Source organism: Symphalangus syndactylus, chromosome 21, assembly GCF_028878055.3.
Source record: "Symphalangus syndactylus isolate Jambi chromosome 21, NHGRI_mSymSyn1-v2.1_pri, whole genome shotgun sequence".
Lineage (NCBI taxonomy): Eukaryota > Metazoa > Chordata > Mammalia > Primates > Hylobatidae > Symphalangus > Symphalangus syndactylus.
The window spans coordinates 79,243,061-79,259,489 of NC_072443.2; the positions used below are offsets into that span (position 1 = coordinate 79,243,061).

At 40.4% G+C, this 16,429-nt stretch overlaps 1 protein-coding gene across 2 annotated transcripts in view; it reads left to right on the top strand.

The window, feature by feature from the left end:
- The window catches only part of ADAMTS9 (ADAM metallopeptidase with thrombospondin type 1 motif 9), a 180,608-nt gene that overhangs the window by 83,664 nt on the left and 80,515 nt on the right, over positions 1-16,429 (top strand). For both annotated transcript variants that reach the window (XM_055259173.2, XM_063630783.1), the window contains 5 exons: positions 2,785-2,889; positions 3,027-3,194; positions 4,898-5,167; positions 10,093-10,254; positions 12,637-12,813. In XM_055259173.2, coding sequence (XP_055115148.2) covers positions 2,785-2,889; positions 3,027-3,194; positions 4,898-5,167; positions 10,093-10,254; positions 12,637-12,813 — 882 coding nt within the window. The remainder of the gene's footprint in view (positions 1-2,784; positions 2,890-3,026; positions 3,195-4,897; positions 5,168-10,092; positions 10,255-12,636; positions 12,814-16,429) is intronic.

Below are 16,429 nucleotides of genomic sequence, written 5' to 3' on the forward strand. Positions count from 1 at the left end.
AGGGCTTAATTTATTATTTGGTTGATTGGTTAGACTTAAGAAAGTAATGGAGAAAATGTTAATGATGCAGATTAAATGTAAAAGAGTCTTGTGTCTGTAGCAGTTACATTGTGCATAGAACAAAAGGATGTGGAAATATTCTTCTAATATCTGAAAGGTATCTGATTCAGCAAAGACATCTTCCACATCATTGGTCAGTGAGTCAAGTTCTGGCCATGTATCTTCATCATTCCACTTTCATCCTACCCTTAAACATAAAGAAAATATCAACTAACGTTCATGCCTGAACTACACTCATTTGGCAATTACAAACGTAGGTGAGCAACAGGTTGAAAAGTTCAACAAAAATCAACAAATGTTTTCTGTGAGAATCAATTGGATGTATGGAATTTAAAATAAATAATTGTATATTTTATTGTTATTTCAAAATTGCTATACATTCTTTATATCAGTAAAATTTACAATAAATAAGCATATATATACATATGTTTGTGTATGTGCATGCATGTAATATGTGTAATATGTGTGTGTTTGTGTACACACAATATCTATAAACACACACACACACATCTTTATTCTCAAGAAGCTGGTGGATAACCACTCACCAGCACACTATTCTATATGGGACTTGATTTTGGCATCATGTATGTAAACAGAATATATAAAGAGAATACTTGGGTTTGCATAGCAGCTTTGCTAACTGCTGAAGATGACATTTGAACCTAGGCCATTCCCAGAACTCACACTCTGAGTGAAGCCCCATGTGGCTGATGTACTATCTCCATCCTGAACACCCTCAATCTGCTGCCTTTCAAAGTGTGTTGTTGATGGATAAAGGCTGTTAAAAAATAAATTAATATGGCAATGCTGTTCATGTTGTCATCATCGATCAGTTAACCAACCAACATATGTGACTTATGATAAAAATATTTTATTGAAATGTTCCAAATGATGAATGCCTGGAAAATATTAGCTATGGCATCTAAAGCAATCATGAACTGAGGACTTGGCTGCTTCCTTTCAGATTCAAGATATATTTCCCTTTAAGTTATTCTATTATATCCATTTGACTATGGGATGGCGCCCACCATTGCAGTATGTGGATAATTTCTTCACTTTGTGAAAGGTTCCCTGTGGCTTTCTTTAGACCAAAAACAGAGGAATAGGCAAAGTCTGGAGCCAAGTAACAAAATTTTGCATTCCACACTTAGAGTTTCTTTTTTTTTTTTTTTTTTTTCCTTTTTTTATTATTATTATACTTTAGGTTTTAAGGTATATGTGCACAATGTGCAGGTTTGTTACATATGTATCCATGTGCCATTTTGTTTTGCTGCACCCATTAACTCGTCATTTAGCATTAGGTATATCTCCTAATGCTGTCCCTCCCCCCTCCCCCCACCCCACAACAGACCCCGGAGTGTCATGTTCCCCTTCCTGTGTCCGTGAGTTCTCATTGTTCAATTCCCGCCTGAGTGAGAACATGCGGTGTTTGGTTTTTTGTCCTTGCAATAGTTTACTGAGAATGATGGTTTCCAGTTTCATCCATGTCCCTACAAAGGACATGAACTCATCATTTTTTATGGCTGCATAGTATTCCATGGTGTATATGTGCCATATTTTCTTAATCCAGTCTATCATTGATGGACATTTGGATTGGTTCCAAGTCTTTGCTATTGTGAATAGTGCCGCAATAAACATACGTGTGCATGTGTCTTTATAGCAGCATGATTTATAGTCCTTTGGGTGTATACCCAGTAATGGGATGGCTGGGTCAAATGGTATTTCTAGTTCTAGATCCCTGAGGAATCGCCACACTGACTTCCACAATGGTTGAACTAGTTTACAGTCCCACCAACAGTGTAGAAGTGTTCCTATTTCTCCATATCCTCTCCAGCACCTGTTGTTTCCTGACTTTTTAATGATGGCCATTCTAACTGGTGTGAGATGGTATCTCACTGTGGTTTTGATTTGCATTTCTCTGATGGCCAGCCACGCATAGAATTTCTAAGGCAGAGATGTCTCATTCATATTTGACACCAAGCCCCAGCACTTTTGCACCGTGCCTCAGCACTTTTGCACTGTGCACAGCACACTTGGGCATTTGATGAATATGTATTAAATCACAGGGTAATTGCTAACCACTGAGGCTGAGAGTGAATATGAGCAGATGTGTGTTTTGTTCCTGTTTGCATATCTTGGAATATTACCTGTACACAGATGATCTCAGTTCGTAACAGGGACTTCATCTGCATGATTGAGGGGTGTTATATAAATTCCAGGCATTAGCCAATTGAATACACCTTTTATATCTACATTTGACATTCTGGGATTCTGATGTTATCTTTAGGCAAACTGGGAAAGCAAGTTCATGATTAGCAAATTCTGATTAAGAAATTAATTGAAATGTGAGAACATCATTTGGGCTTCAGAATTTTCAAACGTTAACAACTAATGATTTTAAAATGATATCCTATTTCATGACTTACATGTCCTTTTACAGTATTTTTTCTCTTTTTACACAAATGGGTGAATAAATATGGATTTAAAAATCCTCAAGCTGACCCCTGCCCTTTATTAAGGCACTCACAAAGGGATTAAGATTATATCTCATTTTGCAGTTGAAGACGTTGGGACTGGGAGATGTCATGTGACTTGCCGAGATTCACACAGAAATCTGAAGCCTTAGAATTCTTAGCCTTTACATTTTTATCCACCATGACCATTGACTTGAAAGTGCATTGACTTGAAAGTTACTTTGTTTTTTTTTTTCCCCATCACATCTAGGACTGTGAATTACCATCTTGTCATCCTCCCCCAGCTGCCCCGGAAACGAGGAGAAGCACATACAGTGCACCAAGAACCCAGTGGCGATTTGGGTCTTGGACCCCAGTAAGAAATAGAATGGGAGAAATGGGGAGGGCAGGATGGGGGCTAACATTCTCTGACATGACTGTAGAAAGTGGGCTGTTGTCCAGTAAGCAGCCATTCCACGTAACATAACTGCATGATTTTACTCCAACACCCAGTGTTCAGCCACTTGTGGAAAAGGTACCCGGATGAGATACGTCAGCTGCCGAGATGAGAATGGCTCTGTGGCTGAGGAGAGTGCCTGTGCTACCCTGCCTAGACCAGTGTCAAAGGAAGAATGTTCTGTGACACCCTGTGGGCAATGGAAGGCCTTGGACTGGAGCTCTGTAAGCCAGTGGATTATTTGGAATTAGGGGGAATGGGGGAAACATTGAGGGGTGTGAGGAGTCAGCAGAGGGGGGCGCCACTTGGAAATGTCAATGGGTAATATTTCAGAGCTGGATTTGTCTTATGATTTAAATTGTTCTACTCCACTTATGTGTAGTTGGCCAAGTGTGCAAGGACTCTTAGCTAAGTGTTTAAGGAATGCACATTTTCAAAAAATGGATAAATCACTTTACAGTCTGCTTGAGTGTCTGTCCTGTTGGGCTGATCAGAAATCCCAGTCTTCACTGAGTCATATTAGTATGCAGTAGGTTTGTAGAGGACCAAAAATGTCAGGAGAGTGAGGGGAGAGGCTCATACTCTGAGTCTAGATTCCTCCTGCATCCTGTGGTCCCTAAAAATCAAGTGGTTCTTGGTTTCCCCTGCCAAGAATGGGAAGTGGGAATCCTCATCCAGTGCTGTGAACCTGCCTGCTGTACACCAAGCACCATCTATGGGCTTTTATACAGGTAGAACTTTTATCTTTAGGCAGCTTCTGTTTTCTGCCCTGCAAAAAACCCAGAGTTCAGGGAATAGATTAGGATAGGTGAGGAGAGGGCATAAGAAGAATGGAGATTAATATCTCAATAAATATCATAATATAGAGAGAGAAATTTGAGAGGTGCAATAAAATAGAGCTGTGTAAAAACCCAGACCTTGGCATTTACTTGCTGCATGGCCTTGAGCAATCTGGTTTAAGTCCATGAGTCTCAGTTTGCTCTGCTCTTAAAGAAGACCGAAAAGAATACTACTGTGCAGGGCTGTTGTGAGGATTATTTGAGATTATGTACGTTAAATGCTTAGCAGAAAGTACTACTCAATAAATAGTAGATAATCTCACTCTCACGTCTTGAGCTTCCAAACACTGATCCATGCATCCATCCATCCATCTCTCAGTTCATCTTCTCTAAGATCCATCTGCCTACTTACCAGATATTTCTGAAAGCTTGCTAGAGAAAGAGCAGTGAAGAATGAATAATAAAGCCTCTACCTTCATGGAGATTATTCCAATGGATGATCCAGTCAGTGAACAAATAAGGAAGTATGTAATATAGCAACAGGTACTGATAAGTTCTAGAAAGAAGTCAAGAGGAGAAATGGAATAGAGAAAGGTGGGATGTACTTTTAGAGAGAGTGGTCAAAAAAGGCCCGACATTGAGCAGGACCTGAGTGAAGTGAGGGAATGACCCACATGGGTATCTAAGCGGTACGGCAAAAGGTGCAGTAGGTATGAAGTCCCTCAGACGGAGGTGTTCTTGGCTTGTTCAGGAAGCATCAGTAAGGCCAGCATAGCTGGAGTGCAGTGAGTGGCAAATGGTAGATGGGTCAAAGAGGTAGTCAGTGGCCACATCATAAAGGGTCTAGTAGATCAATGTAAGGATTTTGTATATTATTCAAATGAACTGGAAAATCACTGGAAGGAAGGATAGGATTTAACTTTTGTTGTAAAGGGTTATATTTTGTGATTTTGAATACTGAGCTGACAGATTTCTCACTGAAATGGATATGGGATGGGAAAAAAAAGAGAGGAGACAAGGGTGATTCCAAGGTTTTTTGCCTGAGCAGTTTGGGAAAGTGGTGGGCCACTTACAGAAATGCACGTTCAGGAATTGTCAACCCCTCCACCAAATGACTGACTCTTTCTCTTTCTGAACATTCAACCTAGTGCTCTGTGACCTGTGGGCAAGGTAGGGCAACCCGGCAAGTGGTGTGTGTCAACTACAGTGACCATGTGATCGATCGGAGCGAGTGTGACCAGGATTATATCCCAGAAACTGACCAGGACTGTTCCATGTCACCATGCCCTCAAAGGACCCCAGACAGTGGCTTAGCTCAGCACCCCTTCCAAAATGAGGACTATCGTCCCCGGAGCGCCAGCCCCAGCCGCACCCACGTGCTCGGTGGAAACCAGTGGAGAACTGGCCCCTGGGGAGCAGTGAGTATTCCCTGAAGTTTTCTTGCTTCTCTTTCACTTGAGGTTGGGTTTAGGGGAAAAGAGACTAGAAACACCTTTAGAGCATATTTTTTTCTTTACAAGGGATTAACATTGTGCATTTGCATTTGCTTTGAGTAACTTGTAATGGGTTAATTACAGCCCTTGATGATACTGATACTGCCTGCATCCACCTATAAGCTGCCTCGACTGGGTGGAGAAAGGGGATATTGTGGCTAGGTGATATGATCACATGGCCTCCTGGAGGTGCCGTAAATACCATCATGATTCGTCCTGGAAGCCACAGGCAGCTCATACCTGTAGGGGAATTAAGAAGACAGAGAAACTTTTCTGAAAGGGAATTCTTAATGAAAGTCGCTTTCCTTTCTACTATTTTCCAGAAGGGTGCAGTGTCAAAGTGGCATGGTTGTTGTGTACTTTGTAGTAGTAGGTCATTGTCCTGGATTGGGGAAAATACTAGTCTGGGTAAGATTTGTGCTTAGGAGAGATGTACCCTAACCTTAAGGTTATCAGCACAATCTCCGAGGGAAGATGCTTAGGTTTGATCCAAAGACTTACACTTTTAAATTTGGGGACCTTCTGCAGGTCCCTTCTCCTCTTTGAGCCTCAGTTTTCTTATCTGTAAAATGAGGATAGCAATAATTCCTGCTTTCTTGGGTTGCTGTAAGAATTAAATGAGGTGATGCAAATAAAGTGCTTTGCGCCCTGCCTGCCACAGAGTGAGAACTTAATAAAGGTAGGCAGTTGTCTTTATTATTATCATTGTCATTGTCCTTCAAATTAGGAAGGCCTTGACAAATATATCAAAAGAAAAGTATGCTTTGGAATGTTTTAAAGTTTTTACTAAATAATTTTTAAAAATATGCTGTGCGATACCAGACATGTTAAATGGAACTGCAGGAGGGGGAGGGTTTTAAAGGATCTTGGGTAGGGATGTAGTTAGGTGTTTACTAATTATTCAGGGGTCTTCTTTTTAATTGTTTACTATTAGTTTCCTTCTAGTACTGCTAATTCTGTTTAATTGTTTCTGGGCTAAAAAGAATTAGAAGGAAGCTGTCTGTTTCCCACCGCGGTTATGTTTCAGTAAATTAGATGTACTTTCTGATGAATACTAATTAGCCACTGAGCATTTGCACCCACTGTCTTTGCTGGTTGTGTGCAGAACAGCTGCCAAGTTGCCCAAGACCCTCCCATCCCCCTCTCTTGCTTTCCACTTTTGGGCTTCCTTTGCCTAGATTAGAAGAGATTTCAGTTCTGAGAAAGTAAAGGTGATCCAGGGAAGTAATCACCGAGGGTCTCATGGTTTTTCCTTGTTGACAAAATTCAAAACTCACACATGTGTAGTCTAATGATACCGCTAGGATTTAAAGAAAGCGTTTTAGTGCTATGCTTATTTAGGACTACATTTGGGGATGATGCATTCCTTTAAGATTGAATGATTCTGCCCTTGGGCAGAGCTCCCAATTAGGGAGGATTAGGTAAGCTTTTTGTGGCGGTGGGTAATACCATTCTTTTCCTCCTTGGGCCTGTTTTTTGTTTGGATATTTTTTTCCCCTAAGTTAAGTGAGGCTGAAGCTGGACAATGTGATTTTCAGCCCTAGCTTAACGTGTCTGACCTACTCCCAGGAAGATGAAGGATGTACGTCATCTTTGCATTGCATTGCATGGTACACAACCTGTACATGCTCTTCCTGCCTTCCATGGCAGAAAAGGCAGCAAAGTGTTAGAAACACGGGAATGGGAATCAAATTTTTCAGTGGTTTCTAGAGTAAGAACTTCATTTTATAATAGATTTCTGTATACACTTGAGCAAGGTGTGTTACCAGTTAGGAGCTTTGCAAACAAAAGAACAGAAACTGACTCTTTCAAGTGAAAGAAAAACAAACAAAGCTGTTCATTTAGCCCCAGTAGGGACAGGGACCGGAGCATCTTCAGGGCTCTATCTCAGGGCTTGGCAAGTTTTGTCTGCAGAGGGCCAGATAGTAAATCTTTTCAGCTGTGTGAACCATACAGTCTCTGTCACAGCTAATCAGCTGTGTGTTGCAGCACAAAAGCAGGCATAGACAATATGTAAATAAGTGGGCATGGCTCTGTTCCAATAAAACCTTACTTCTAAAAATAGGTGGCAGCACACATTTGGTTTTTGGGCTGTGGCTTGCCAACCCTTGATCTAGATAGAGGGGCAACTAAGGGATAATTTCTTTAGAGAGTTTCTGTCTTAATGAGTCTCTTTTAAGCCTATGCCACTCTTGAGTTATTCTGCTGAGGATTCAAATTCCCAGGAAAGTCCGGTTGCCCACCTCTGACCACAATAGGGCAGAGTGTCTCAATTGATAGAGCAAGATGGCACCTGCCGTGGGGAGTGTTTTCTTAAAGGAAATTGGGCTGCCAGATGTAAGGAAAAGGATGTTGATTTGAGCAGGTAGAAAAAAACAAATGTCTATCACCCTTTGCTTCTCTAAAGGCCATTCTCCTTTATTTTGTCCATTGTGGATGACACATTTCAAGTACGTTTCGCTAATAGATTCAAAGTTTGTTCAAATAAATGTTTACCGAAGAAAATGTTGTCATTTAAAGAGGACAGGGACTTGTTAACAAAAGTCCAGACTGAAAGTCTACAACATGGAGGAATGGAACTAAGAATCCCTGTTAATCAAATAATGGCAAAATTAGACCTGGAGAAAGGTTATGTACAATACTTCATCTGTCTATGGGAGTATAAAAACCCAAGCAGGCTCAGGGCTCAGACAGCTCAAGAATGTGCGCTGCAACTGCTTGGCCCAAGCTCGGAGCTATCACCAGCACTTCAGTTGGATTCTCAGTAGGAAGCATCCAGTCACTCCCTGGGTGGCCAGTGGATTGCTTGGCGGTGGATCAGGTGTTCATCCTTGCACCCATCAGCCATATTGGAGAGAGAATACCATGGAGTTTCTAGAGCTGTTCCTTCCAGAATCTTTAACTGGACCAGGTAGCAAATCCTGTGACCAGCACTATGGAAGATAATAGGGACACAAGTTATAACACTGAGCCTTTCCTCAAGGAGCCTGCCATTTTACTGGAGCAATAAAGCTGACAGGTGACATCACAAAGAAATGATACAAGATTATATTATCAAGGAGAAAACTCAAGGACCAAGATATAGATGACAAATCTATTTATACCATGAAAGGCCCTTCCTAACATTTTAAATTCTGGTCCCCAAACAAAGCTAATTAAAATAATAGTTCTCTGTTTTTTATTATGTACTAAGCTGCTCAAAAGTAGGAAGGTAGGAAGTAAGGCCAGGCATGGGGGCTTACTCCTGTAATCCCAGCATTTTGAGAGGCTAAGACAGGAGGATTGCTTGAGGCCAAGAGTTCAAGACTAGTTGGGGCAACATAGTGAGACCTTGTCTCTACGAAAAATTTTAAAAATTTAGCCAGGTGTGGTAGTATGCACCAACGGTCTCCAGCTTTGCAGAAGACTGAGGTGGGAAGATTGCTTGACCTGAGAGGTTGAGGCTGTAGTAAGCTGTGATTGCACCACTGTGTTCCGCCTGGGTGACAGAGCAAAAACCCTTCTCAAAAAAAGAAAAAAAATTAGGAAATGAATATTTTGAGGTTTAGAGTAAGTATACCAGAATCCTTAGGGATAAAGGTAACGTTTTTATAATTTGAAAAATACCTAAATATTTTCTCAAGAAGAACTAATAAATCTCTTATCCAGCTCTACATTTAAAAATTCAACCCAATATAGTAAGTGTAGGTACTGATTTAAAAACACTTATAATTTGACCAGCATGGGCAGGGAAATTAACAGTGGTCCAGTTCAATAAGCAACAAAATGTATTCACATCTTGATACGGAAGAAGCTGACCAGCAAGAAGCAATGTTTGATCGAGCCTGTTTTGAAATAACAGTGATATGACCTATGATTAGCTAGAAAGCAAAAATCAGCCTTCGGAACCTTGAACTAACAACATGCTTCCAAATGCAGTGTGAGTCTTGACAAATCGTGAGAAATACATTGCTTTGAGGACCAGATGGTTATTTTATAGGCAAACTGATTTTACAAGGGTCAGAGTAAAGGACACTAGCAAACATTTTGGGTTTCAAAAGATAAGGAAATTATGGAAAGAAGAAAACACTTCAGGTGTAAATAAATAAGTGAGCTATGAGAAGCTTGTATGGGAAATGAAATGAAAGGCAAACATAACACCATGACAAACCACGAAAGAGAGGGTGTTAGGCTGAAAGTGTGGCCGAAGAGAGGTTTGTCATGATGAAATTCAATTAAGTTCACTGGGGAAGTAAAAAATAAATAAAACAAGTCCTACTGCCATTAGCCACTGAAGTTCAGACTATTGTAAAGAGAGAGAAAGGAACATTATATCTGCTAGGAAATGATGTCTAAATGACATTCCATGATGTTTTCCTGGAGTAATTGAATGAGTTCATACAGAAGCTTAATTTCAACAACTGGCAATTCATTAAGCATGTAATTTGACCTCTGTGTTGAAAGGGAAATCAAATATTGGTTCTAAATAGGCACTTGAAGTTTTGAAAACAATTTCCAAGTAAACTGTGGTGTCCATCAACACCTCTGTACCTCTTAGAGATGCAGAGGGGATAAAGACAGTAAGTGGCCTGCTTTGGAAGTCACATTAGGCATTTATGGAACCCCCGTAGAGGGCCTGAGGCACACCAGAAGAAAAGACACATTTCTGCCCTCCAGGTGTGTCTAAAGGATGTGCACATGAAACAGCCCCACAATGGGGAAGTTCTTGGGTTTTCCTGATTGCTTTTTGTCCTTCGTGGATGACTTGAGAATACTTTCCAGCACGTTTGTCTTAACCTTTCAACCAGCTGCTTTTGTGTCCCTAAGATGGAGATTGAGGTGGGGATTAACTTGTCGACTGATGTGTTTAGTGTTCCAGTACCTGTGCTGGCGGATCCCAGAGGCGTGTTGTTGTATGTCAGGATGAAAATGGATACACTGCAAACGACTGTGTGGAGCGAATAAAACCCGATGAGCAAAGAGCCTGTGAATCCGGCCCTTGTCCTCAGTGGGCTTATGGCAACTGGGGAGAGGTGAGAGTGAACTATCTGTCTATAAACACAGAGGAATTGTGTTAACCAAACTGTATTTATCATTCAGATTTTATTTTCAAGAAGAAGAACTAGCTCTAGTAGAAGCTTCTGGGGTGGGGATTAACTAGGAAACCTGTCTTCTTAAATTCTGGAGTATTTTAAAGTGTTCCTATTACCACTAAGAGACAGTTTGGGTACACAGGTGAGGAAAATTAGGTGAGAATACAGATAAATACTGGTTTAAGTTATTTGTTCACCTCTGATGAATAAAAAATAGATGCTTTTAAAGTGATTGAAAATATGTGTTAAATCGGTCCATGGAAGTCTTGCCCTCTTCTTCATAGTTTTGGGGTGTTTGTGTTATGCCCCGTTCCCATGGCCTAATGTCTCCCAACATTCCAAGTCCCTAGTGAAGCCAGGTTGAATAGGTGTTACAATTCCTATGAAAGATGATGTATTTTTATTGCGGAAGTGAGTAGTTAGCTGTGTTTTCTCAAATATGGAATTCTTTAGCTGCTACCTTTTCAGGGTTGCTTGTGACGACTGATAGGGGGCAACTTAGTATTGGAAGCTGAGAAAACCGTGTCCTGTTCCCAGCTCTGGCTCTTAAAAGTTTTGTGACCTTGGCAAATAATGTAGTATCTTTGCCAAATATTTATATCCTCATCTGTAAATAAGGATAGTAATAGTGCCAACTTCTTAGTATTTATGACCATGATATGAGGTAGTATCTGTCAAATGTGTAACACGTAGCCTTTAATCAATTAACTGCTACTATAATGTAATAATTAATGTTAAGAATAATAATAATACTGTGATTAAGTGGGGGTTTGAGCCCCTATTATACATAGGACCTAGATGCTTATTGTTTTGTGTTTAATTAACTAAGAATATATCTCTCTATTCTTGAATCCACAGGGAGAGCACGTATTTAAAGTTTGTTGAGTTGTTCTGTTTTGACTATAACATTTATCAAATAAAACACGAGAAATAACACTTTGGAGGTCCCAGTGCCAAGGGGGGGAAAAGACAAATGAGATTGATGGGCATATTAGTCCACATCCTTGGCTGAATGAAATCACGTGTCCACATTTCATGGTTTCAGCCATATAACCTAGTAGTCATAGGCAGTCATAACGGGATTATTGTTGACTTTCATTGACAGTTATGTCATTCTGGAGAGCTTTGTTGAAGGGAAAGAAAAAGGAATGAGGCTTTGTGACTCATGTATTGTGGATTTCCCAAAACCTCCTCGCAAAGTTCTGTCCTGTGGGGCCTGTGATTAAGCTTCTGTAATTGGATTCAAGCCAGGAGAGTACACGAACTTGCTGGGATGCTTTGCTGTCAGCACAGACCAGATCATTCCAAATTCTGTGGGGGATCTGGCCTTGACACAGCAGGGAAACCAAATGTCAGTGTTACTGGATTTGAGCGCAGCAGCACTGTCCAAGAAATACAACGTGTTCCTGCCTCAGAAGTTTAGATCTAGCCAGGAGTCAGAACCTTATCCAGTGTTCCCACCACGCTGTTTATTCATCCAAGAGGAAAGTCATAGTTGTCCTCACATTCAGAGATACAGTAAAATAGGTTAGTGTCATAAAGGGCTATGGAGATGGGAGTCAGAGAACAGCCAAGGATTGGTGACAGCTTCTTAGGAGTTGCCAGAAAATAGAACCGGTTAAGTCATTATCTCCTTTGTTTGGTATTGGGTAGTTTTTGTTTGTTTATTTTTGTTTTGGTTTGGTTTGGTTTGGTATTTCTCGAAGAATCTTTGTTGGGAGGCCGAGGTGGGAGGATCGTGAGCTCAGGAGATCGAGACCATCCTGGCTAACACGGTGAAACCCTGTCTCTACTAAAAATACAAAAAATTAGCCGAGTGTGATGGCACACGCCTGTAGTCCCAGCTACTCGGGAGGCTGAGACAGCAGAATCACTTGAAGCTGGGAGGTGCAGGTTGCAGTGAGCCGAGATCGTGCCACTGCACTCCAGCCTGGGTGACAGAGCAAGACTCCGACTCAAAAAAAAGAAAGAATCTTTGTTACTTGCTAACAGATTGGCCTTGATCGAGTTAATTAACCTCCCTTCACCTTAATTGCTTCATACATAAGATGGGACAAATAATTACACTCCTCTTGATTAGATAATATATGCAAAAGCCCTCAGTGCAAGTGAAGAGAAAGCACTTAATAACTAATACCTGCCATTAAGGTAGGAAAGCCTTGGTCTGTTTTACGTATCACTATTGGTAATTCACCTTGGTTCTGTCAGAGGCTTACCTTGCCCAATGCCATAATTGAGTTTGGCTAAGAAATTAGGGAGAAAGAAAATTTGTCATTGGCCTTTCAGACAAAATAACTGCAGCCTTCCTTTTCCTTCTTCCAGTGCACTAAGCTGTGTGGTGGAGGCATAAGAACAAGACTGGTGGTCTGTCAGCGGTCCAACGGTGAACGGTTTCCAGATTTGAGCTGTGAAATTCTTGATAAACCTCCCGATCGTGAGCAGTGTAACACACATGCTTGTCCACACGACGCTGCGTGGAGTACTGGCCCTTGGAGCTCGGTACGGCCCTAACTATTCATGTTTGTTAACCAAACTATCTAATTCCAAGGTATTCTGGGGCACTCCTCTGCGGCAGATAATTGTCACACTTACAAGGGCATCCCAGAAACTCTGCTATAAATAGTCTATTATTTTCTCCATATTGGCACATAATAGAATTAACTTTTTATGATATTGCCAAAGTGACTTTACAGAATAAGTGTACCTCATACAGGACCTGGTGCCAAGAAGTAGCTGCCTTTTCTTAGCCTAAATACACACACACACACATACACGCACACACACACACAGTGATTTTAATAGACAACTCAATAGCACACATTCTTTCCTTTTCTAAGCTATAGTAGTTTTGACTTTTTGGGAAAGATACCTGCTTATTGAGGCCAAAGCAATTTTTCTTCAGTGACTGTAATTCGCCTGTGTGACTCGGGTACAGCTCTGAACATAATTTTTCCAAAGTCTGCGCCCGCAAAATAGAGTAAAGTCATTTAAAAATGCAAAAGACCAAAAATGGAACAGGTGACCTGGTGCCTTTTAGGGTGTCGGAAATGTTCTCTCTCTTGCACAGAGATAGGAAGCCCATTTGGGACCATTTTTTGTTTTGGTCCTAGTCTTCCTTTGCTATCTGCTTAGCCAGCAGCTGACATGGTGAGACAGGTTTGCCACTGTAAATATGATGCAAACTTCTGGGGCAGCTCTTGGCAAACAGAAGGATCAGCTGTGTCAAAATAATACTTTGGCTGAGTTGTGCCCATAAGCTGTGGAGCCGTTAGGGCTGTTTCATGTAAATAGAGTAAAAATGGTCCTGTAAGTACATTAATTGCACTGAAGCTGAATTTAGTATTATATTAAGTCATATCCAGAATGTTTTTTTTACCCAATATGGTTCTCAGAAGGCTTAACCATCCCTGAAACCAGCTAAAGAGCAGATTAAGTGAAGTGACATGGTTAATACCTGTTGACGTTTCTAAGAGTCCAGAGTTTCAATGGCTGGGGTCGTGTCTGCAGGTGTAACACTAACTATATAATCACCATACTTTGTATTATGTAGAAATCTAGAAGAATTTGGAGCATTATCTCCACTGGTACTATTTATTTAGCTGGACTGTAAGTATTTTCTTCCAGAACTTAGGAAATGCCACTCTGAGTCACAGAGCTCTGGTCTGTTGTATCTCTAGTCAGTTCACTAGGAGCATTTTCCCTACAATAATGGCACCTTCCCCAAATGAACATTTTTGAAGATCAGAAATAACCTTAGAATGTCAGGAACATCTTCTGACATTCCCAACTTCCCTCATCTCCTATTATATGTTATTTTTCATGAAATTCCCTCTTAAGCTCATTGTATTTTCACCCAGTTCACTTGACCAACAACAATACCAGTACCAGAGTTATGTTTTAGAAAGTCTACTAGCTCTCCACAAAGTCATAGTTCATTCATTTTGACCAAAAAAAAAAAAAAAACTTAACCCTTAGGAAGAAACACACAAGCCTATTTATTGCGTGTTCTTGTGGTTTGGTGAAAAAAAGAAACCTGCATTTCCCTTCCCAGACTCGATTCCATTGATCATCTCAGTTCCATTGATTATTCTATATTTACCTCTCCAGGAAGAATTATTTGGGAAAACAGGGGGAAGAACATAAGTCTTAGAGAATTATAAGTTAATTTCCATGGTATTCTCTTCCTTAAATACTTTCTAAATACACTAAATTTTTTTTTACACAGGATCACTACCCTCCCCCGCAGATATTTTAAGAGCATAAATGTTTAAATTTTAAAACATGAACTGCTAATTATTGTAACTAAAGACATAAGGTTTATTTCATGTAGTTGTTCTCCTTGGGCCTGCACACAATTTTCTGAAACAGAGGAAGAAAGAGAGAGAGAGAAAGAAAGTATAATGCTCTAGTATGCACAGAAGAAAGTGCATGCATTTTTAAAATCATTTTGCTGCCTATATGATTTCAGTGGTTTCTTTATAAAGTGATCATTATTCAAATATGTGTTTAAAAGCCTCTACAGTCTAAGAGCAAGGCCATTTCTGCAAGGCTTTTAATTGTGATCTTAAAAAATTAAATCAAAAGCATTTTCTTTAAATAGATATCTTTGTAATATATTACTTTTCCTAAATATATGAGTGAGAGGGCAGTCTTTCAGATTCTTACTGTAGAATTTTGATTTTAACTGTATTTTTATTTCTGTGGATGCTTTGGTATAATATCTTAGTAATTCCAAATGTAAGCATACCTCAGTAACTGTGTTAATAGCCATAAAGCCACTTCCATGGTGCTTCATCATTGTAACTGACGGTGAAACTAACAATAATAAAATGTATGTTGGAGGTGCTAACATGTTGCTTTCAACAGAAAGCAACTTAGATTTATTAGAGACCAAGGGTAGCAATTAGTCTTTCTGCCTGGTTGCATTCTCTCTCCCAGTACTCCCATGCATTGATGATGTCAAGAAGCAACTGCTGCTGTGTGAATTAGCCTCCTCCAAAGTCAAAATGGAGATAGCCTACTTCAACACTTGTTACTAAAGAGCAGTATTTAGGAAAGAAACCCCAAATCACTATTAATATAGCTTCCAGCGTCCCTAAAATGAAGCTTCTGTGAACCTAGGGTTTAAGTCCCCATCTTAGATCAGCCGTTGGTTCTGGCTCAAGTCATTGCGGATTTAAGAATCATGATGGTGAGAAATATCCTCCAGAAATTCAACCTTTTCTATCCTTTCTAAAATGGGCCTTTGGACTCTTTTTTTGGTAATGTTTGTTTTTGAAATAAGGTTCTTTTTTTTTGAGACAGAGTCTTGCTCTGTTGCCCAGGCTGGAGTGCAGTGGTGTGATCTCGGCTCACTGCAACCTCCTCCTCCTGGGTTCAAGCGATTCTCGTGCCTCAGCCTCCCAAGTAGCTGGGATTATAGATGCTCACCACCATGCCTGGCTAATTTTTGTATTTTTAGTAGAGACGGGGTTTCGCCATGTTGGCCAAGCTGGTTTCAAACTCGTAACTTCAGGCGATCTGCTGCCTTGGCCTCACAAAGTTCTGAGATTACAGACATGAGTCACCACGCCCAGCCTGAAATAAGGTTCTTAAACTCACATGCCTTTCAGTCGACTCCTGCAGTCAGTCCCAGGAGGAGACTAAGTAGTCAATGCATGATGTCCTGTGACTAGAGGAGTAAATTGGAAAGAGATCTCTATACTGTCAAACCACAGCAGAAAGTAGGCTAAAAATCCAGAGCATTCTAGAGAAAGCTAGTTCATCTAGATAATCACAGATTAAAGGTCTGCTAGGTGATAGCATGTATCCAAGATGGGTCTTCGGTGTTCCTTTGTGCCTTGCCCTGTCAACCTGCTTGCTGATCACCTTGGAAACTGTGCTTCTCCTTAGGAGAAATTGCTTGTTTGGGTTTTTCATGACAAACCTAAAAATGTTGTCTGAGCCTTGCTTTAGGTGCATTGGAACAATGCTTGTCGACCCAAGTAATGAGAATTTATGAGCTCACGAAGGAATTGTGCTTTTGTTTCTGCCTGGCTAACTTATGAATTTTTGTCTACCTCATTTTCGTATTAAAGTTTGCAGCTTCTGTAGGTAGGAAGAGAAAATGTTTGAT